Below are 21,167 nucleotides of genomic sequence, written 5' to 3' on the forward strand. Positions count from 1 at the left end.
AGGGCGGGGGCGGGGTGTTGAAGAGGGGCGGGAGGAGGAAGAGGAGGAGGTTGGAGCGCGCTCGCGCTTGGCCTCGCGCCCGCGCGGAGGGAGGGGGAGAGGGGCGCGCGCGCGCACGCTCGCGTTCTCGTTCGCTCCATCCATCCATCCTCCGGTCGCGGCACGCGCGCGCGCTCCGGGCTCGCGCCGCACCCCCCGCCCGGGAGAGGCGGGCTGGAGTGGGGGGCGGGGGGAGGGGCGCGCGGACGGCGCGCGGACTGCGCGCGGGCGGGGTGAGGTGAGGAGGAGGAGGCGGCGACGGGACGAGAAGGGAGGGGAAGGGGCCATGGCCGCCCGGTGAGGCGGCGAGGCGGGGGGGCGGCCCGACCCCCCGGCCCCGGGCCCTGGGCCCCGGGGAGAGGCGAGGACGGACCGACGGACATGGGGCTCCGGAGCAGCCGCCGCCGCCGCCGCCGCCGGAGGACGCGGCCCTGAGAGGCCGCCGGGCCCCGGCGCGGCCCCCCGGGCGGGGTGAGTACGGGACGGAGACGGGGACGGGGGAGGGGCCTGCGGGGGGCGGGGGGCGGGGCCCGAGGCGGGGCTTGGGCCCCCTCCCCCCAGGTCTGGGTCAGCGCCCCTTCCCCTCCCCCCGGGCCGACGCGGAAACGCCCGGCTTCCCCCGGCTTCCCGGCCCGGCCGGGGCCCCCAGCTCTCCCCCTGTCTGGGTCCCCCCTGGGCGGGGCAGGGCCGGCCGGGGAGGGGGCGCGGGGCCTTTGTTAGGGAGCCAGGCCCCAGCCCCCGGGACAATAGAGACACCCTCCCGGACTCCTCTCCCCGGCCGGCTGGGGCTGTCGGCGGGCGGGGAAGGAGAGGGGCCGGGACTCGTCCCACTCTGCCCACTCTCTAGGGGTCGGTCTGTCCCGGACCGGCGCCGGCCTCGGGCGGCTCGGCTCTCCTCCCCCCAGTCGGTATGATGCAGCAGCAGTGCCGCAGGGACGGGGGAAGAGCCGAGGCCCGGCCTCCTACCCTCCCCGGTGCCCCTGGCTCATTTGTCAGTCCCCACCCCACTCTAGGCCGGCAGCTCCTTAAACTCGTACCCACCGTTAAGAGGGGCCCCGGACTGTGGGCGCTGTTTCAGAATCCTTTGGTGGGGATTCCTGGACTTTGGGGCTCTTGGAGAGACTTCCGGGCTGGTCCTGAGGGAGGGAGGGTGGTTATCTAAAAAGAAGAACAGGTAAGGGGAGTGCCCACTCCCGGCATGCCATCCCCACCGGGCTCTACCCCTCCTTCCTGCTCATGATGGCTAGAAATGCTCCTTCAGCTCTAGGTTTCTGTGGGCTCTGTGCCCCTTCTGTAGTCACAGGCTTATTTCAAGGGAAGACACAGTGGGGTGAAGGTTGTAGGGCTCTAGGGCCGTTCCTACTTCTGGTAGCAGTACCCCCCCAAGTGGACATCCTGGCTGAAAGCAGAGGTGACTCTGAGGAGAGCCTAGGGAAGGGGGGGGGGTGTATTTAGGAGTCTGTGCAGTTCTTTGCCACACCCTGTGGGTTTGCTTTGAGGCCTTAGAGTTCCTTCTCCTCCCCCTGCTGCATTGCACCATGGGTATGGAAGAGGGGTTTGAGTTTGGGGGACCTGGGGTGAGCTGCTGCCTCCTATGGACTCAGACTTGGACTGGTAGCAGAGTCCAGGGCCTGAGTTCAGTCCTGGGAAGGACTAGGCCGCCTTTGGGTTTCAGGCCCTGAAGGACCATCCAGACTTAGTGAGCCTAGGCCTTGGAGAAGGGTAGATCCTGATGCCAGCATTAAGCTCTGGGCAGTGAGGTGCAGAGGGGAGGTGGCAGTTTCCAGAGGTGTCTTGGACTCACACCAACATCCCCCCACCCCCATGTGTGCAGCCGTGTTGCCGCCCGCTGTGCTATGAGCAGTCAGAGCGCCGTCTCCACAAGAGTTTACAAATGAAAATGGAGGAAATGTCTTTGTCTGGCCTGGATAACAGCAAACTAGAGGTGAGGGCTCCCCCACGTGTGCCTCTAGTTCTTTCTCTTGATGTCTCTACGTCGCTATATCTGGCGTTCACACCAAAGAGGAATTTGGGTAGTCAGCCTGGTTCCTTAAAGGGAATAGCCAGCTGAAAAGGCCCAAGGCTCCGGAAGAAGAAAGGATGCGAAGTCAAGATGGGGAAAATGGCAAAGAAAGCATTATTTTTGGCCAGGGCGAGTTGGCAGATTTGGTTGGTGAGAGTTGCTCTCAGTCCAGGGGGCCAAGACTCCTGACCGTGGATGTTCTCCCCTGGGCCCAGGCCATCGCTCAGGAGATATACGCGGACCTGGTCGAGGATTCTTGTTTGGGATTCTGCTTTGAGGTACACCGGGCTGTCAAGTGTGGCTACTTCTTCCTGGACGACACGGACCCTGATAGCATGAAGGATTTTGGTGAGCTTCAGGGTTGAAGGAGAGCCATCCGGCCCCTGTCCCGGGGATACTTGCAAGTTCCTTCTCTGGAAACTGCACCAGACGTAGTACCTGGGGCTCCTGTGAGCCCAGGCAGGGGGTTTCAAGAGGCCATGGGGCCATGGGCGGGAGACAAGAGGTGAGGGTCCCCTGCCCGCCCTGATCGCCACGCCTCTCCTGTCCCCAGAGATCGTGGACCAGCCGGGGTTGGACATCTTTGGACAGGTTTTCAACCAGTGGAAGAGCAAGGAGTGTGTCTGCCCCAATTGCAGCCGTAGTATTGCTGCCTCTCGCTTCGCTCCCCATCTGGAGAAGTGCCTGGGAATGGGCCGGAACAGCAGCCGCATCGCCAACCGCCGGTGAGGGCGTCTCTCTCCGCTAGAACCAGAGATGCTGGTCCCACCTCTTGTAACTTGTGGCATGGTGTAGTCCCCCAGGGGCATTGGTAGGGCACAGAGGGTGATTCGTGCTTGGCCTCTGTGGTTGGGGGCAGAGAGAGGTAGCTGTCTTGACCCTTTCTCTTCCCTTCTGTTGGTAGGATTGCCAATAGCAACAATATGAACAAGTCAGAGAGTGACCAAGAGGATAACGATGACATCAATGACAACGACTGGTCCTATGGCTCAGAGAAGAAAGGTGTTTGGGGATTTGGGGAAACTGGCTGGGGGGGCGGGGGGATGCAGCCCATCAGGGTGAGGCGGGCAAGCAAGAATTGGGTATGTAAGGGTCACAGGTCGTTATATTGAATGAGAAGGGGAGAATGTAGCTTTGTGCTTTTCTGTAGGGGTCCTTAGATTGAAGGCTTAAGATGATCCTCTCCTTTCTTTTTTGTCCTACACAGCCAAGAAGAGAAAATCGGACAAGGTGAGAGCCGGGGCGAGCATGAGGGCAATTGGGGCGAAGGACGGATACCCTCCCTTATGGGCAGGGAGTCCTCGGGTATCTTGACTCAAGTCTGAGGTCATCGGGTGCCTCTCTGGGTTTCGGGATGAGGGTGTCTGGTGGGCAGGAGGGCCACGGAGGCCTTGGTGGGAGTAGGGGAGGAGGAAATACGGGTAGGTGGGCCTCTTACTGGGGAGCAAGAGTAGGAATTTGAGGATGTTTCTTTGTCAAATCTTTTTTCCTTCCCTGGGTTCTCGGCTCCCCCTTATCGTTACCCTTTCCCCAAAGCTGTGGTATCTCCCATTCCAGAACCCCAATTCCCCTCGAAGATCCAAGTCTTTAAAACACAAAAATGGTGAGTGGGGCTTAAACAATGGGGATGATCTTAGCTGCGTCTTTCGGGACTCATTGCTGGAGGGTGGAGGTGGGGGGCTTAGGGGACAGGGGGATGATCGAGGGAGGGCCTGTGATCCTTCTGTCACCCCCACTTCCTCTCTGGTTATTTTCAGGGTTCTCTGTCTGTACCTCTGCATCAAACACCCTTCCCCTTCTTTTTTCTTCTTCAGGGGAACTTAGCAATTCGGATCCTTTTAAGGTGAGTAGGTACTGCCCCTCTCAGGTTCTCTCTTGTTTTCCTTTTGAGTTGGGCGGGATTTGGACAGGTGGGGGGATCAGACTCCTGATGGCTCGAAGCACTAGATGGGATATTGAGATCTTGCATATTCTTGTGATTGCTGGGTCTCAGCCCCTCCCTGATGCACAGGTGGGATGGGAAGAATCACTAGCAAACTGCTGGGTAGTCCCAGGGCCCTCCCAAGTAGAGAAGGGTGAGAGGGACTGGTTCCCCACCCCAGTCGGGCCCTTCCTCCTCCCTCTTGGGCTTACCTGTACATTTGGTTTTCCCCAGTATAACAACTCAACTGGGATCAGCTACGAGACCCTGGGGCCGGACGAGCTGCGTAACCTGCTCACCACGGTGAGAGACCAGGGAAGGGGAGGCCCTTGGGAGTGGGCTGGAGTCGCAGGCAGTGGTCATGTCTCTGGAGGAGGCTGGTGACAGCAGTCAGGGCCACATAGCTCCCTCTCTCTGGAATTAGGTTTTCTGGCCAGCGGTGGTCTGGGACAGGCTGTTCTGGACACCTTGGGGCCGTTGCTGCTTGTGCAATGTAGCATTTGTACAGAAGAGAATGTCTAGGGTCTAGAGTAGGCTCCCCGCCATCCCTCCTTTCAGCTTATATTCCTCTTCCAGCAATGTGGGGTGATTTCTGAACACACCAAGAAGATGTGCACAAGGTGAGCTCAGAACCTAGAAAGGGGGCCAGGGGGCCCTCCTGCACACTCACCCTGGGCTTGGGTCGGGAGTACCCTTGGACTTGAGCAATGGGGCTCCCACCCTTCCCCTCCCTCCTCTGATGGTCAGGCCTTAGGCCACAATCTGGGGGCACTCTATTTATCCCTTCCCCGTCTGTCTATTCCTCCCACCTCTGCTGAGGGAAGGGGCCTCACCTGAGTTCCTCAGACCCTTCTTGCTTTGTCAGAGTCTTAAGTGGTTGTCTTCCCACTAGGTCCCTGCGCTGCCCCCAGCACACAGATGAGCAGCGGCGAGCCGTGCGGATTTATTTCCTTGGACCCTCAGCGTAAGGGACCCTCCTGGCAGGGTGGTAGGCCAGGGAAAAGTAGGATGATGATGGGTAGCCCTGAACCCCTTCTGTGCTCCCTCTCTTCTTCCAGCGTCCTCCCAGAGGTCGAGAGTTCCCTGGATAATGACAGCTTTGACATGACTGACAGCCAGGCCCTGATCAGCCGGCTTCAGTGGGACGGCTCCTCTGACCTTTCACCCTCTGATTCAGGCTCCTCCAAGACGAGTGAGAATCAGGGATGGGGTCTAGGTAGGTGATACATGCGGGCCCCATAGGCTGTCTGCTCAAAGCTGGGGTTGTGGGGACACCCTGTGTTCCCTCACACAGCCCAGCCCTCATCCCTGGTGCCTCTTTCTCTTTAGGTACCAACAGCTCCGAGTCACGGAAAACTAAGAAAAAGAAATCCCATCTGAGCCTGGTAGGGACTGCCTCCAGCCTAGGCTCCAACAAGAAGAAGAAGCCAAAGCCACCGGCACCCCCGACGCCCAGCATTTACGATGACATCAACTGACTTGGGTGCAAGGGATAGCCATTGGCTGAGCAGAGCCCTCTCTCCCAACCCCCACCCAGGTGGCAAAGCCTGGCAAATGGACGGCTGCTGGGGGTTTGGGCTTGGGAAGCTTGGTGGGCCAGGCAGGCAGAGGATCCAAATATGCGCCCCTGGGGGGTGTCAGGGTCCTCTGCGATGGAGCATGACCCCTTGGCATGCAGGACTCAGACCTGGACATATTATGCCTTGGACATAAGTTTGGTGGGAGGCAGTTTTCCTATTTATTCTGTGAGTTACTGGATGTCCAGCTAGGCCAGGGGCCTGACCTGGGCACTGTGCCAGGGCACTGCCTGCCCCCCACCCCAGGAACTGGACTAAGCCCTGCCGAGGAGCATTGTGGCTACCCGGGAGGCTGTGGGTTGGCAGCTGAGCCTGGAGGGGGCCTCCCCCAGCTGCCCTCAGCAATGTGAATGGGTCCGGTGCTTGGAGCTGAGGGGCAGGGCTGGGCGTGTCCTGTCTGTGTGCAGAATCCTATCCAACGCCCCCAATCCCAGGGGTAGGCAGGCACAGCAAGCTGTCTGCTGAGGTGGGCGTCCAGAACTGCCACCGCCTTCCCTGCCCCACACAGGGGCAGCCCTTTCCCCTCAGTCCCCAGGGGCCTCCTTGGCAGCAGGAGGTGTCCTTTTGTTGTTGGGTGCCAGGAAAGGGCCTCCAGCCTCTACAGCTTCAAGGAATGGGCAAGGGGAGGGTAGGAAGAGGGAGCTGTGTATCAAAATGACTCCCCCCCCCCCCACCCTACCTTTCCTCCCTGACCCAGGGCTGGTGAGGAGTGGGGCCCCAAGGTGAGAGGGAACGGTGCTGCTTTATTTGAAATGTTTTCTTACCTCATTCCCTGCCCCAGGAAGGGGCCCAGCCTCACCCTCCTGGGGTGGCCCCATGTTCCTCCCGCCTACCCTGCCCCACTGCCCTAGCAGGGCAGTCCAAGTTCCCAACTGCTGCTTGCTACCCCCCTCCTTCACCTTGCCCAGCTTCAGTTCCTCTCTCGATGCTCCTGCCTCCAACGCCTGCCCTGTTTCCCCTTCCTTAGCCGCTTTTAAGTTATTTATTCTGTACTTGTGGTTTGGGGCTCTGAGGAAAATCCTGATCTTTTCCCTCTCCCCCTTTGCTAGGAGTTGGGGTGGGAAGAGGCTAGTCTCTGTGCTCTGGGTTGTCAGTGGAGGGGGAAGGGGTGTCATGCCTAGGCATCACCCCTCTGTGGGACTACCATGCCAGTGTGCCCACCTGCCTGGTCTACATCCCGAAGAGATGTACTGTTCCACCTCCACATGGGCACCATCGCTTCCAAGAGCCGAGCTGGAGGACTACAGTCTGGGCTGGGAGCAGAGCTGACTGACACAGGGATGGAGTTGACCCTGAGCCATGTTCTCTGGCATTTGCTGGATGTGAACCCTGCCCTCTTCCCAGGAGGAGCCATCCCACATTTGGGTAGCTAGTACCCAGGACTGGTCGGACTAATTTGGGTTAGGGACCCTAGAGGGTTAAGGGAACAACAAGAGATAGGGCTGCAGTACCGTCTGGAACCCCAATCACCCCACACCACCCCCCACCAGGGGGGTTCTGATTGTGGCTGATGCCTGGTTACAAATTGGTTTTTAACCCAAGAATTGTGATTATTTTTTAAAAAGCCAAACAAATTTTGGCAGGAGTTAGAATAAATCCTGGGGCCTGGGCTCCTCTGTTCTTGACCCTCCATAGTCTTCTCCCTCTAAGGGGAAGCCAGAGGGAAAGGAGGATTTCAGCCAGCCTCCAGCCTGCTTCCAAATGAAGTCTTGGGAGTGGCTGAAGGTGAAGGGGGGAAGGCCAAGGGCCATTCTCCCTTCTGAGAGGCAGCTGCAGCTCAGGCCCTACCATACCCTTTCCCCTCTGGCCTCTCCCTTTCCCCCCTCTGCTTGGAGGAGGGAGAAGTGGGAAGTAGTTTGGGAACTGGTTTGTCCACATCCACTTCCCCATTGTTCCTTGGCCCACCCTCAGGGCAGAGCCCCCTGCCCAAGCTGGGTAAGTGATGGGCTTGGTCCAGCAGGGACCCTGAGGGAGCAAACCCCTTTCCTTCTGGGGAGAGTGTGCCCCCCTACCATGTAGTTGAACAGGGGCTAGGAGCTCTCCACTCCCCTCTAACAGCAGGCTGTGTGGGTTTCAATTCCCATCCTTCCCACCCCAGCTAGGTGTCGTCCACCCTGTATCCTATCATGTGTCTGAGTGTGTGTGGGGGGGGTTCTGTACTAATTTCCATGGCCGGTGGCTTTTCCTTCCATGCATCACTCCCCCCCGCATGCCCAGGGGCCACCCGCCTGGCATTACCGCATGCTGGGGTCATTGGGGGAGGGGGGTGGGGCTCACGCTGTCCTGTGGTCTTGAGATTTTTATTTTTGCATATGTAATCCATCCTGTACAGGTAGCTAACTTTGTAAACGCTGTGTATTTCCCCTGCCCCCATGGCTGCTGGTGTAAATAAACTGCATCTCCCATTGGTAGCCTGGCCTACCCACCCTCATTACCATGTTGATGGGGGCAGAGCAAAGCCATTCTCTTAACATCACAGAAAAGAGGCTTTACAGCCACAAAATGGAACTTTATTTAGTCACAAACACTGACCCTCCATCCAAGAACCCCAGAGGCAAGGGCCTGGGGCCCAGGGCTCCATACCCAGAGCTCGTCCTTGGAGTTGGGCAGGATAGGACACTGGCTGAGAGCCAGAGCTGTCTCTTGCTTACAGCCTTAGGCCTAGGGTAGCAGCAGCTGTGGCTTGGCCTCTCCCAATGCTGGGGGCTTGGCTTTGTGCCCCAATCCCCTTCCTGACTGAGCTCTATAAAGGACTATTTAAAAAAAAAAAAAATACAAGCAAAGTGCTTTGAAAAAAGGGGAGAACACTGGAAACTATCCAGAACACAGAGAACACCCTATTCCTGCTACAGGGGTGGAGGGAGAAGGTAGAGGCCGCTAGGTGCCTACACAGAAAGCTGATACGACCTTCATTCCTGCTGTGTGACTTTAGTCTCAAAAGATGGATATTCCCTTAAGAAACAGAAAACTACTCCAGGCTCCCTACAGAAGTATGCTGGGGCCATGCTGAGCTGCCCTGGCAGGCAGCCCTGGGTACTGAGGAGCAGACATGCAGGACAATGAAAAGAGCTAGGGCCACAGCTGGGAGGGAATCCTTGGAGCCCTGGCTCCCCGCTGAGCTGGGCCACCAGCTCAGCTCTGAACTTTAGGACCCTAAAAAGTGAAAGAAGATGACATCCTTGTTTCTACCTGAGTTGTGCTTGCACAGAGGTGGGATGTCTGTACCCTCGTAGACGTGGAGGGGAGGCCCTGTACCTGCTTCCTATGTCCTAGGGAGGAGGACCCGCCACATCCTTTCCACCCTTCCCCTCCCAAGCCCTTGGGCCCAGCTCTGGCCAGGAAAGGGAGGAGGCCATTAAGGAGGAAGACCATGCCTTTCATTTTCCCCCTATGTCCTTATCGTCCATACATCCCAAATACTAGGAAACTAAAGAAGACTGTGACCCCCACCAGGGAGACAGTGGCAGGTGCTGTGAAGAACTGGCGGTAATTGATACGGAAGTACCAGACCACGCCCAACAGCACCACGAACACAGGCACCATGAGGCTGCCCACACTGACGCCAAGGCTGGGGGGTTCGGTGGCCGAGGAGGGGGCCAAGGAGGCTGAAGGGCCTGGAACAGCTGACCCTGGGGGTGAGCGGTGGCAGTGAATCACACAGTTGTCGGTAATGTTCAGGGAACGCAGTGTGCGGGCTGGGTCCTGCAGCAGACGGCCCTGGTAGATCAGTTTCATCTGGCTCTCTTGTCCAGGGAAATATTTACTGGAAGGATGAGAGGGAGAGAGAAGGAAAGACAAGGCGAGGAATGAGAAGGCAAACGGGCCGGGACCAACAAAACAGGACAATGAGGGAAGAACTGAAGGGTGAGTTTCTGAGAAGGATCCCACCCACCCCTAGTGGGGGCTGGACCTGATAGATCCCTGCCACTCCCAGGTGGGTACCAGCCTCCTCTTGGGTGACCAAGGGCTGAGGGCATAGGGTATGAGCAGCCTCCCACTCTCCAGTCCACTCACCTCTTCAGGGCACCCACAGTATCCTCCGGCCTGGCCACAGCCAGCTCCTCGGTGTCATTGAGGAATTTGAGCCGCACACTGATGAGGCCAGGGCTGGGAGGGAAGCAGCTGCTATCCTCAGATCTCAGGGGGGCCTCTGGACTGCTGCTTTCTGGGCCCGCTTGTCTTTTGGGCAGGCCTTGGATGTCAAGCAGATGCTCAAGGCTCGGCTCAATACCACCCCCAGCTCCAGGCTCCCCTGTGGAGTCTCCCCCACCTTCGCCAGCCTCTTCAGCCTTCTCATCATTACTCTCTGATGGATGGGGGAGTTCAGCTGGCTCTGGGGTGCCTTGGCCTGCTACTAGATGGTCCACATGCCCCAGGTGGAGGACGGATGTGTCTCCAGCTGACACAATGGTGCCCAGGAGCTGGTTGCTACCGCTGTCTGCTACGTAGGTAGAGAGCCAAGCTAGGACCAAGGCTAGAATCAGCACCACCACACCTGCCACCACAGTCACCTCATTACCCACACCCTCAATGAGGGTGACATCAGAGAGCTCCATGGCCTGGCTGCTGACTGGGTCGACACTGCAGGAACAAAGGGGGGCATAACATCAGCAGGGTATATAGGGTTGCAACCAGGTTCCTAGTTTGTTTAGGTCCTAACTGACCCAATGCTGAAAGAAAATACAATTCGGTGTCCTGTAGAAGGGAGAACAAACCGTCCTACCTCTGGACCTCCAACCTAAAGCTAAGGACTTAACCCTTTGCCTCTATTGTTAGACACTAGTTTTCAGGTTCCACATCTTCCCCCTCTCACATTTCAAGCTCCCAGTGAGCACGGATCACCGGGAAAACCTAGTGGCTTTGTTTGGTGACTGCTGCTGCAACTGGCTGTTGTTTTTTTGTAGGTAGGGGAAAATTTTTTTGCTTTTTTGCGCCCTGAGTTCCTCTGGGATTTCTATCAGTTGGTCTAGCAATGATGCCCCCCTGAGAAGCCTCCAAGGTGGCTTCAGAAAGACCAAAAACTATGAAATGTTTTATTTTAGGGTCTTCTGGAGGCATAGTGCAGCCACTCTTGCCAGAATGTCTCATTTGAACCCTACCTCATTCACGGTCACGTATTCAGGTTCTGATGTCAAGAACCAAAAATTTAATTTTCCGTCAGAAGCATAGACCATCCCAAAAGGACACATCTGTAGGGGCCAGCAGCAGACATTATGCAGCAGGCACTGTTGTCTGCCCACCTCTGAAACTCTTCTGAAAGTCCTAGGGAGCAAAGGAGGACAGGCACGAGAAACACTACCCTCCTGGGTCACCACAGGCTCACAACGGCAAAACCACCACCTAAGTGGAAAGGATCTGGAAAAGATTCCAAAACAGCTCTCACAAACCATATCCCTCTCTCTCTTCATGTACTGTATAGGTTTCCCTTGGCAATTTCTTAGAAAGGCAAGAAGGACCTGGGCTTGCTCCTTAGAGTGCCTTCTCTTTCCCTTGGAGAATGTGCGGCTTTCACAGCTATCCCCAGGCAAATCCAATCCAATGATTATCATTAATAGACTATCCTCACAATACCTATAAAAACCTCATTATACTTATCTACCTGTCCATCTCTCCCTACTAGGCTTCTGGAAGACAAGGATCACCATGTATTTTTCTATGTACCCTACTGCTCAGTATAATGCCATAGTAGCTGCTGGAAGAATACTTGTGGGACATATCAACATCTCAATAGCTTCCACATCCTTATTTAGAACATGGGCCCTGGAGTAAAAACAAAAACAAAACAAAAAAACAAAAAACAAAAAACAAAAAACACCAAAAAACAAAAAGCCTAATTATAATCCCAGCCTTGCCTCTTACTAGCTCTGTAATCTCGGACAACTTTCTCAGGGCCTCAGCTTTTTCATCAGTAAAATGGGGTTAAAAATAGTACCTACCTCATAAGGTTGTTTTGACGGTGACGGGAAATCATCGAAGCAAAATACTTAGCACAGTGTCTGGCACATTGCAGTAGTTCAATAAATAAATGGTAGCAATTACTTATCGCTTCCACAACTAGCCCCTAATGGTAAGAAGGTTAATGTCACCGACCCTGATTTACAGAAAAGGAAATTGCAGCGAATAGAAGCGAAAACGACTGGCACAGACACACGGCACTTTCGTGGGCAGGGGCCAAGCAGGACCCCAGGTCTCCCGCCTCAGAGGCCTTTGCTGTCTTCTCAGTCTGTGGGCGACCCGGACCGCGCGGTGAGGAGGGGTCCCGACCCTGCCTTTTCTGAGGCGAAGGCTCCGCGTGGGGCGGCCCTATTCCCGCGGGGCTGGAGAGGAGTCCGTGGACCCACCCGAGAGAAAGGCTGCCTGGTCCCTGGCCGCCAAGCTCAGTTCTCCCGGCCCGTAAGGGGTAGAGACCCGTGAGGGGGCCACAAACCATCCACACCCCTCAAACTTCGGGGCGGGGCTGGGGGCCTGGGGGCGGGGCTTGAGGACGCGAGGAGTCATGGGAAATTAAAGGAGGACTGAACCGGTACTGTGCTTGGATAGGGAAGGAGTTCCTCACCTGAAACGGCCAGACTAAGTGTTTTGACTTCGCTAGGACGGCCCATGGACTCACCTTTCCGTAGGGGCCGGGGGAGGGGCTGGTATCCCCGATTCTGTCCAGGGTCCTGTCTCTTCCGGCTTCTCCCGGAAGCTGTTTGAATCAGAGACAGGAAGTCCCGCCTCCGCGCTGTGCACTGATGGCGTAAGTCTACGTAAGGCGGGCTGACGTAAGCGTATTCTTTAATAGGGACAGGTTTCTCAGCGGAAGGAGGGGCGGAGTTATTGTTGGCGGAATCAGCGCCCTTCTGGGGCGGGGCCACGCTCAGTGGGCGGGGCCTAAAGAGCCCCTGGGTGAGGGGCGGGGCCACATGGAGTTGGGGGAGGTGCTTGGGAGAAGGCGTGGCTTCGCGTCTGGAAGACCGGCGTGCTGGCAAAGCCGGGCGGAACATGAGCGGCGCTTGCCTCATCCCGGCGTGTTCTTCCGGCCTTTCTCCCAGCCTCCCGAGCTGGCTGGGTTTATCATCGCTCTGTAACGCGCCTTAAGCTCCTGGTTAGCGAGATCAGTAGGGACTGGGCTCTCTGACCTCCAAAAGTTCAACTCAGGGCTAGTCAGAAGACGGGGCCATTTAGTCACCATTCGGGTGGTCCAAGGATGCGGCCCCAGGTAGTGTGAGACCTTGGTAAATAAGGCGAGAAAGCATTTCAAAGACGGCACAGATTCAGCGCAGACTTAAGGCCCAAGAAAAGGAGCCCAGAAAGAAAAAAAAAAGGAAAAAAAAGGCTCAGCTCCCAAAAACGTAGCCGGATATTGCAATTAAAATTATTTCGAGTTGGGGATCCCTGGATGGCTCAGCGGTTGATCCTGAGTCCTGGGATCGAGTCCCGCATCGGGCTCCCTGCATGGAGCCTGCTTCTCCCTCTGCTTCTCTCTCTGCCTCTCTCTCTTTCTGTGTCTCTCATGAATAAATAAGGTTTCAGCTCAGGTTATGACCTCAGGGTCATGAGATTGAGTCCCCCCAAGGGGCTTCCAGATTTAGCGGGGAGTCGGCTTGGAACTCTTCCTCTCCCTTTGCCCCTCCCCCTTGCTCTCTTTCTCTCTCTCCAAAATAAATAAGTCTTAAAAAAGTTTTTTCAAAAAAAAAAAAAAAAGTTTTTTCTTCAAAAGACATGTTAGGATTTTGTTGTTTTCTGACGAACTATTTATTGATTGAAGTATAAAAAAGGCAGACGAGGCAAATTCATAAGAGTTCAGTGGTTTTCACCAACACACCAATAGAGCCAGCACTCAGATAAAGAAATAGAAAATGATCCCAAAGCCCCCCCCCCCATGTTCTCTTCCAGCCACTAATTTACAAAGCATAGACACTATTATGACTTCTGTTACCATAGATGAGTTTTGTTTTTGCACTTTGTATGAATGGAATCAAGCCATCTGACTTATTCTTCTTTCCAAGTCTTATTGTGAAATACACATAAATTTACCACTTTAACCATTTCTAGATGGTTTTTAAAAAAACTTTGAGAGACAGCAAGGGCGTGAAAGAGAGCACAAGCAGTGGGGAGGGGTAGAGGGAGAAGCAGACTCCCCAGTGAGCAGGGAGCCCAATGTGGGACTTGATCCCAGGACCCTAAGATCATGACCTGAATTGAAGGCAAACGCTCAACCAACTGAGCCCTTTAGGTGTGCTCCACCCTGCTGTTTTAACCATTTTAAGCGGCTAATTCAGTGGCATTAAGTACATTCATAATGTACACCCATCATGGTTATCCATTTGCAATACCCATGCCTCCTTCCCACCTCCAATCTACTTTCTATGAATTTTCCTATTCCAGGTATCCCATATAAGTGGAATCATAAAATATTTGTCCTTTTTCCCAATTTGTATTGTATGATTGGCTTATTTCACTTAACAATGTTTTCAGGGATCATCCATGTTGTAGACCCTATCAAAATTTCATTCCTTTTATAGGCTGAATAATATTCCATTGTATGTATATGATCACTTTCTTCATCCATCCATCTATTAATGGACATTTGTGTTGTTTCCACCTTGCAGCTATTGTGCATAGTACTGCTATGAACATTGATGTGCAAATATCTGTTTGAGTCCTTGCTTTCAACTCTTTTGTCTGGTTTCTTTTGATCAACTGTATGTTTGTAAAATGACAGGTATTTTTAAATTTCTGCATACATGTATTTTGGGGGCTTAAAAATTTAGTGTTTTTATTTTGAAGAATGCAGGAGGGGTAGAGTACCATAGTACAGTTAAACAGAATTTTGAACAGTAAATAGAGGTTTACCAAGCAAAGTTCCAGAGAGAGTAGCAAGTTCAAGGGCTTTCAATACATGCTTGATGGAATGAATAAACCAAGGAGCCGAACCACTGTTAATGCTTCTGAGAGTTGGGCAGCCCTGGTGGCTCAGTGGTTTAGCAACACCTTCAGCCCAGGGCCTGATCCTAGAGACTCAGGATTGAGTCCCACATCGGGCTCCCTGCATGGAGCCTGCTTCTCCCTCTGCCTGTGTCTCTGCCTCTCTCTCTTTATGTCTATCATGAATAAATAAAACCTTAAAAAAAAATGCTTCTGAGAGTTTATGTGCCAGGTACTGTGGTAAGTACTTCACATACACTATCTTATGGAGCCCTATCAAATAGCTCTTATTATACCCATTTTATAGGCTTGAAAACTGAGGCTCATAAAGAATAAATAGTTGTCCAAACTATGCCACTAGTGCTTTAGCTAAAGTTGTCTAGTGCTTGTGCTCGAGCTCATTTTCACACTCTCTTGCTCTTGCTCTCTCTGTATATATATATATATTCTTATTCTCAATATTTGGTCCCCTCCTTTTTTCATTCAACTATATGCCATGAAGCTTTTCCTATGTAATACTTTTCCTATGTAAGCTTTTCCTATGAATGTTTTTATAGTATCATAGCATAGCTTTAAGGTGCTCAACAGTATCATCTTCCGTGTTACATCATAATTTTTAAGCTATTATCTCATTTGGATGGACATTTAGATTGTTTTCAGTACTTTGTTTTTCTTTTTTTTTTTTTTAATTTTTTTATTTTATTTATGATAGTCACAGAGAGAGAGAGAGAGAGAGAGAGAGAGAGAGGCAGAGACACAGGCAGAGGGAGAAGCAGGCTCCATGCACCGGGAGCCCGATGTGGGATTCGATCCCGGGTCTCCAGGATCGCGCCCTGGGCCAAAGACAGGCGCCAAACCGCTGCGCCACCCAGGGATCCCTTTTTTTTTTTTTTTTTATCAGTACTTTGTTTTCAAAGTATTTTCATAGACATCTTTGTGTGTCTTTGATGACAGATTTTTGTACACACTCATGATGTTTTCCCTAGGATAAATTCCTGAAAATGGGATTGCTGGATCAAAGGGTGTTCACATTGTTCAGGTTTTTGATCCATGTCTTCCAGAAGCGTGTACCTACTTCCATTCCCACGGCAGTGTGAGTGGCACCAACTACTGTTTCCCTTCCCAAAAAACAGGGTGAAAGTGAGAGAAAACAGGGAATAAATGAGGGAGATTCTGAGAGACGTGACAATCCTTGAAGATGTTATAAGGGGGAAAGAGTTGAGGGAAAGGGGGTAAGTGAAATCTAAGAAGGAAATAAATGACTGACTGAGCAATGACTTCTGAAGCCCAGCAGGGTAGAGCTGATGGCCATGGCTGCCCTGCTGAGGAGCCTACAAATCTGGCTTTTTCACTGCCCCAGGTACTGATCAATCTGTTTGGGATTAGGTACATACACTGTGTTTCCCAAACTGCATGGACTGACTTCTGCCAGAACACTTACCAAACTGCATTGTGGTTTTTATTTATTTATTTATTTTTATTTTTATTTTTATTATTTATTCATGATAGTCAGAGAGAGAGAGAGAGAGGCAGAGACACAGGCAGAGGGAGAAGCAGGCTCTATGCACCGGGAGCCCGACGTGGGACTCGATCCTGGGCCTCCAGGATCGCGCCCTGGGCCAAAGGCAGGCGCCAAACCGCTGTGCCACCCAGGGATCCCCCTGTGGTTTTTATTTTTAAGATTTATTTATTTATTTGGGGGAGACAGAGGGAGAGGGAGAGAGAATCCGAAGCACACTCCCTGCTGAGCATGGAGCCTGACATGGGGCTCTGTCTCAGGACCAGAGATCATCACCTGAGCCAAAATTGTGCCGGAGGCTTGCCGCACTGTCCCACCCAGGTGCCCCTGCATTGTTGTTTTTAATTTTTTTTTTTTTGTCTTACCAAATCCCTTAAAGGCAGGTGCTATATTTGTTTTTATTCCACTAGCCCCCAAATCAATTCCAGTGCCTGCCTACAGCAGTTACTTGGTAAAGATTTTTTAAATGAATGATGGATGTATTCAGAGAAGTTGGAGGGAAGACATGGGGAATTTGAGAGAGTTCTTCTGTCTGCTAGCCAAATGCGAAGTCTTTGTTTTTTTTTTTAAGATTTACTTATTTATAAAGAACTTATTAAACTCAACACCAAAGAAACAAACAATCCAATCATGAAATGGGCAAAAGACATGAAGAGAAATCTCACAGAGGAAGACATGGACATGGCCAACATGCACATGAGAAAATGCTCTGCATCACTTGCCATCAGGGAAATACAAATCAAAACCACAATGAGATACCACCTCACACCAGTGAGAATGGGGAAAATTAACAAGGCAGGAAACAACAAATGTTGGAGAGGATGCGGAGAAAAGGGAACCCTCTTACACTGTTGGTGGGAATGTGAACTGGTGCAGCCACTCTGGAAAATTGTGTGGAGGTTCCTCAAAGAGTTAAAAATAGACCTGCCCTACGACCCAGCAATTGCACTGTTGGGGATTTACCCCAAAGATTCAGATGCAGTGAAACGTCGGGACACCTGCACCCCGATGTTTCTATCAGCAATGTCCACAATAGCCAAACTGTGGAAGGAGCCTCGGTGTCCATCGAAAGATGAATGGATAAAGAAGCTGTGGTTTATGTATACAATGGAATATTACTCAGCAATTAGAAACGACAAATACCCACCATTTGCTTCAACGTGGATGGAACTCGAGGGTATTATGCTGAGTGAAATAAGTCAATCGGAGAAGGACAAACAGTGTATGTTCTCATTCATTTGGGGAATATGAATAATAGTGAAAGGGAATATAAAGGAAGGGAAAAGAAATGTTGGGAAATATCAGGAAGGGAGACAGAACATAAAGACTCCTAACTCGGGGAAACGAACTAGGGGTGGTGGAAGGGGAGGAGGGCGGGTGTTGGAGGGGAATGGGTGACGGGCACTGAGGTGGACACTTGACGGGATGAGCACTGGGTGTTTTTCTGTATGTTGGTAAATTGAACACCAATAAAAATTAATTAAAAAAAAAAAGATTTACTTATTTATTTATTTGACAGAGAGAGAGGGAGCAAGCTCACAAGCAGGGGGAGTAGCAGAGGCAGAAGGAGAAGCAGGCTCTTCACTGAACAGAGAGTCCGATGTGAGTCTCGATCCCAGAATCCACAGGCGCCCCCAAAGGTGAAGTCTTAAGATAGCCATGGCCATGAGGAAAATGGATGGAACAGAAAAGGAAGGACTGGCTAGGGATAAGCTGCTGGGATGAAGGGATGAAAAAGTGGAGTTGGTGTAATGTATGGAATTACTATGTTGTACACCTGAAACTAATCACTGTATGTCAATCATACTTCAATAATACAATTAAAAAAAAAAAAGGAAAAAGAGGGGTGCCTCGGTGGCTTGGTTGGTTGAGCATCTGCCTTTGGCTCCGGGTCCTGGGATGGAGCCCCTCATCAGGCTCTCTGCTTAGCAGAGAGCCTGTTTCTCCCTCTCCCTCTGCCTGCTGCTCCCCCTGCTTCTGCAAGCTCTCCCTCTATCAAATAAATAAATGGAGTCCTTAAAAAAATGAAAAAGAAGGGAGGTTGAGTCTGGCAAAGAATGCATCTTATGAATGTGTACAGCAAACGACAAGATGCAGTTAAGAGTGTTTTGAAAGAGAGGCTCTCAGGGTTGGTATTTGAGGGTGGAGGAATTATGGGAGGAAAACAAGGAAAGAAGCCTGCAGTTGGGACTCTTATCACCACCCAAAGCTGGCCTCTTTTGAAAATAATAGTGATAATAAAAAAATTAACAGTATTTTTAATTAATTAATTGAGAGAGTGCACATGCACATGAGTGGGGGGTGGGCAGAGGGAAAGTGAGAGAGAGAATCTTAGGCAGGTTCTACAGTCAACACAGAGCCCAACTGGGGGCTCTATCTCATGACCCTGAGTTCATGACAGTGAAATCAAGAGTCAGACGCTTAACTGACTGAGCCATCCAGGTGCCCCATAACAGAGTATTTTAATGGATCTGACCTCTTTGGACATTTTTAATGATATAGTTCATTAAATGTTTGCTTTTCTTAACCCTGGAACTTAGGTTTTTTTTTTTTAACTTAGGCGTTTTTATAACTTTATATGCAATTATTTTTTAAAATTTTTTTTCTTTATGTGCAATTAAGATGGATATAGAATGGTGAATGTATCTGTGATCTGAGAATGCTGCCTTAACCCAATGTGTAGATAGTAAATCTGTTTGACTAAAACTGCTCATTCCCTAACCACTTCATGTCATTCATTCCATGTTTGCCAATCAGATAGACAAAAGTGTGTCTGTTCCTTTGATTTCATTCATTGAATCACTAGTGAGGTTTCCAGTTTTTCATGTTTCATCAATCACTTTGTAAACTAATTGTTGGGCCTTTTGTGTTTTCTTCCCTTAAAAAATCTTTACCCAGGCTACTCTTAAGGGTGGCCCCACACTTAGACACTCCTGCTGCCCCTAAGGGTCATGATTAAAGTTACTTCTCATCCTGGGGCCTCTGGGTGGCTCAATCAGTTAAGCATCTGCCTTTGGCTCAGGTCATGATCTCAGGGTCTTGGGAGTGAGCCCTGCCTCGGGCTTCCCACTCAGCAGGGAATCTGCTTCTTCTATCTCTCCCCACTGCTTGTGCTGTCTCTATCTCTCAAATAAAATCTTAAAAAAAAAAAGTTACTTCACATCCTCAAAAAAATTAATTTCAATAGAATCCATAGGTATCTCTTTGTAAAAAAATTACAAATATGAGAAAAAAAAACTTTAAAAAAATATAGTGGGGGACACCTGAGTGGCTCAGTGGTTGAGCATCTGCCTTTGGCTTAGGGTGTGATCCAGGATTCCCAGGATCAACTCCCGCATCAGGCTTCCTGCATGGAGCCTGCTTCTCCTCCCTCTGCCTGTATCTCTGCCTCTTTTTCTATGTCTCTTGTGAATAAATAAAATATTTTTTAAAAAAACATAGTGGAATTGAAAGTTTTAAAAAATTTAAAATACGGACCATAAAATGCCCCATTGGCACAGGCCTTCTTCCCTCCCTGGAGGAGAATTCTTGGGCACCTGTCTCTGGGCCTTTTTCTCTTCATCTACAATCATGAGGTTTGGCTTTGTTGGCTGTACATATTGTATTCCAACCTGTTTCTTTCTCCTTAACAACAGTTTTGGCAATCTTTCCAAGGCCATGTCTGTGATGATCACTTGGCATCCCTCCCCAGCTCCTTCCTGTTGTGGGGACTACCCTTTGTAAGGGCTGCATTGTATTCCAGAATTTGGATTTGTCCACTACCTCCCACTTGTTGCACTGTTGCAGGCGATGGTGGAGTGAATGTCCCCATGTGTACCAAACTTTTATGTAACCGGGGCGGGAGCAGGGCAGTGTTTAAAGGGTGCTGCTAAATTGCCTACCAAAAAAGCAATTTCCTTTCCCACCAATAGGATGAGCAAGAATTTATATCTTCAGATCTTCGTGGGCACTGCCTGTTATCAATCTTTACAACTTCCTTCTATCTACTAGGGAAACTACCTTATTATTTTTTTTAAGATTTATTTATTCATGAGAGACACACACAGAGAGAGGCAGAGACATAAACAGAGGGAGAAGCAGGCCCCATGCAAGAAGCCCAATGTGGGACTCGATCCCAGAACCCCGAGATCATGCCCTGAGCCAAAGGCAGATGGTCAACCGCTGAGTCACCCAGGTGTCCCCCTTATTATTGTTTTAATTTGTATTTCTCTGAGTGCTGGTGAGGTTGATTCATTGATACAGCAAATGTTTGAGTGTCCACTCTCTGCAAAGCCCTGTACAGGCACCAAGTCACCAGTGGCAAATAAAACAGATGCCATTCTGGGGCACCTGGTTGGCTCAGTGGTTGAGCATCTGTCTGCCTTTGGTTCAGGTCGTGATCCCGGGGTCCTGGGATTAAGTCCCACATCAGGCTCCCTGCAGGGAGCCTGCCTGTGTCTCTCATGAATAAATAAATAAAATCTTCAAAAAAAGATGCCATTCTTGTCCTCACAGATGAAGGAAATGAAATCTTTTAGTTGAGGATTTTCTTTCCCCAGTATTTTATCTTTCTTTCTTTTTAAAGATTTTATTATTTATTTATTCATAGAGATGCAGAGAGAGAGGCAGAGACAAAGGCAGAGGGAGAAGCAGGCTCCATGCAGAGAGCCTGATGTGGGACTCCATCCAGGGTCTCCAGATCACGCCCTCGGCTGCAGGCGGCGCTAAACCGCTGCGCCACGGGGGCTGCCCAGTATTTTATCTTTCACTTGTGTTTACAACTTGGTACTTTTATAACCAAATTTATTTTTTTTTCTGTATCCAGATCAATTCATCTTTTCTGTTATGCTTTCATGATGGAATATCTCCTACCCCAAAATAAATACAGATAATCTCATGTATCTTTTGGGTTGTTTTTTTTTTTTTTAAGTGGTATGTTGTCATAGTTGTAAATACAACAGAAAAGGTTGAGCTCACTGGAGTCTGCCTCCTGTAAAGGGGTGGACTGCTCAGCATCCTCCCCCGAGGGAGAGGCACCCAGCTTGGGCCAGGACTAGAGAGGATCTCCCTCTCTTCCTCCCTGCCTTTTGGCTCTGCAAAATTAAAGCAAACATTTCTTCCAGAAAGGAGAGGTTGCTGTTCTGCATAACAAGGTACATTTTCGAGTTGGTGAAATGGAATCTCCGTGGATGCAACCGT

General features: G+C 51.2%; 2 protein-coding genes across 8 annotated transcripts; one reads left to right on the forward strand and one right to left on the reverse strand.

The window, feature by feature from the left end:
- On the forward strand, positions 1–7,971 carry ATXN7L3 (ataxin 7 like 3). 4 transcript variants are annotated; one of them, XM_041725667.1, is made up of 13 exons: positions 1–510; positions 1,874–1,984; positions 2,278–2,410; positions 2,616–2,787; positions 2,967–3,064; positions 3,270–3,292; positions 3,599–3,665; positions 3,820–3,905; positions 4,218–4,286; positions 4,560–4,603; positions 4,876–4,947; positions 5,042–5,199; positions 5,313–7,971. In XM_041725667.1, exons 2-13 carry the CDS (start codon positions 1,934–1,936, stop codon positions 5,459–5,461), a joined length of 1,122 nt encoding a protein of 373 aa, XP_041581601.1. In that variant the 5' UTR covers positions 1–510; positions 1,874–1,933; the 3' UTR covers positions 5,462–7,971. The 4 variants fall into 4 exon arrangements, with proteins under 4 accessions (XP_041581601.1, XP_041581603.1, XP_041581602.1 ...); XM_041725669.1 differs by having other exon boundaries at positions 3,877–3,905; XM_041725668.1 differs by having other exon boundaries at positions 3,620–3,665.
- Positions 7,972–8,048: 77 nt separating this feature from the next.
- On the reverse strand, positions 8,049–12,244 carry TMUB2 (transmembrane and ubiquitin like domain containing 2). 4 transcript variants are annotated; one of them, XM_041725671.1, is made up of 4 exons: positions 12,171–12,244; positions 11,497–11,621; positions 9,575–10,141; positions 8,049–9,323 (listed from the first exon to the last, which is right to left on the reverse strand). In XM_041725671.1, exons 2-4 carry the CDS (start codon positions 11,529–11,531, stop codon positions 8,957–8,959), a joined length of 969 nt encoding a protein of 322 aa, XP_041581605.1. In that variant the 5' UTR covers positions 11,532–11,621; positions 12,171–12,244; the 3' UTR covers positions 8,049–8,956. The 4 variants fall into 4 exon arrangements, with proteins under 4 accessions (XP_041581605.1, XP_041581607.1, XP_041581606.1 ...); XM_041725673.1 differs by lacking the exon at positions 12,171–12,244 and adding an exon at positions 10,660–10,822 and having other exon boundaries at positions 11,497–12,048; XM_041725672.1 differs by lacking the exon at positions 12,171–12,244 and adding an exon at positions 10,660–10,915 and having other exon boundaries at positions 11,497–12,048.
- Between the last annotated feature and the right edge of the window lie 8,923 nt (positions 12,245–21,167).

Source organism: Vulpes lagopus, chromosome 12 (assembly GCF_018345385.1).
Source record: "Vulpes lagopus strain Blue_001 chromosome 12, ASM1834538v1, whole genome shotgun sequence".
Lineage (NCBI taxonomy): Eukaryota > Metazoa > Chordata > Mammalia > Carnivora > Canidae > Vulpes > Vulpes lagopus.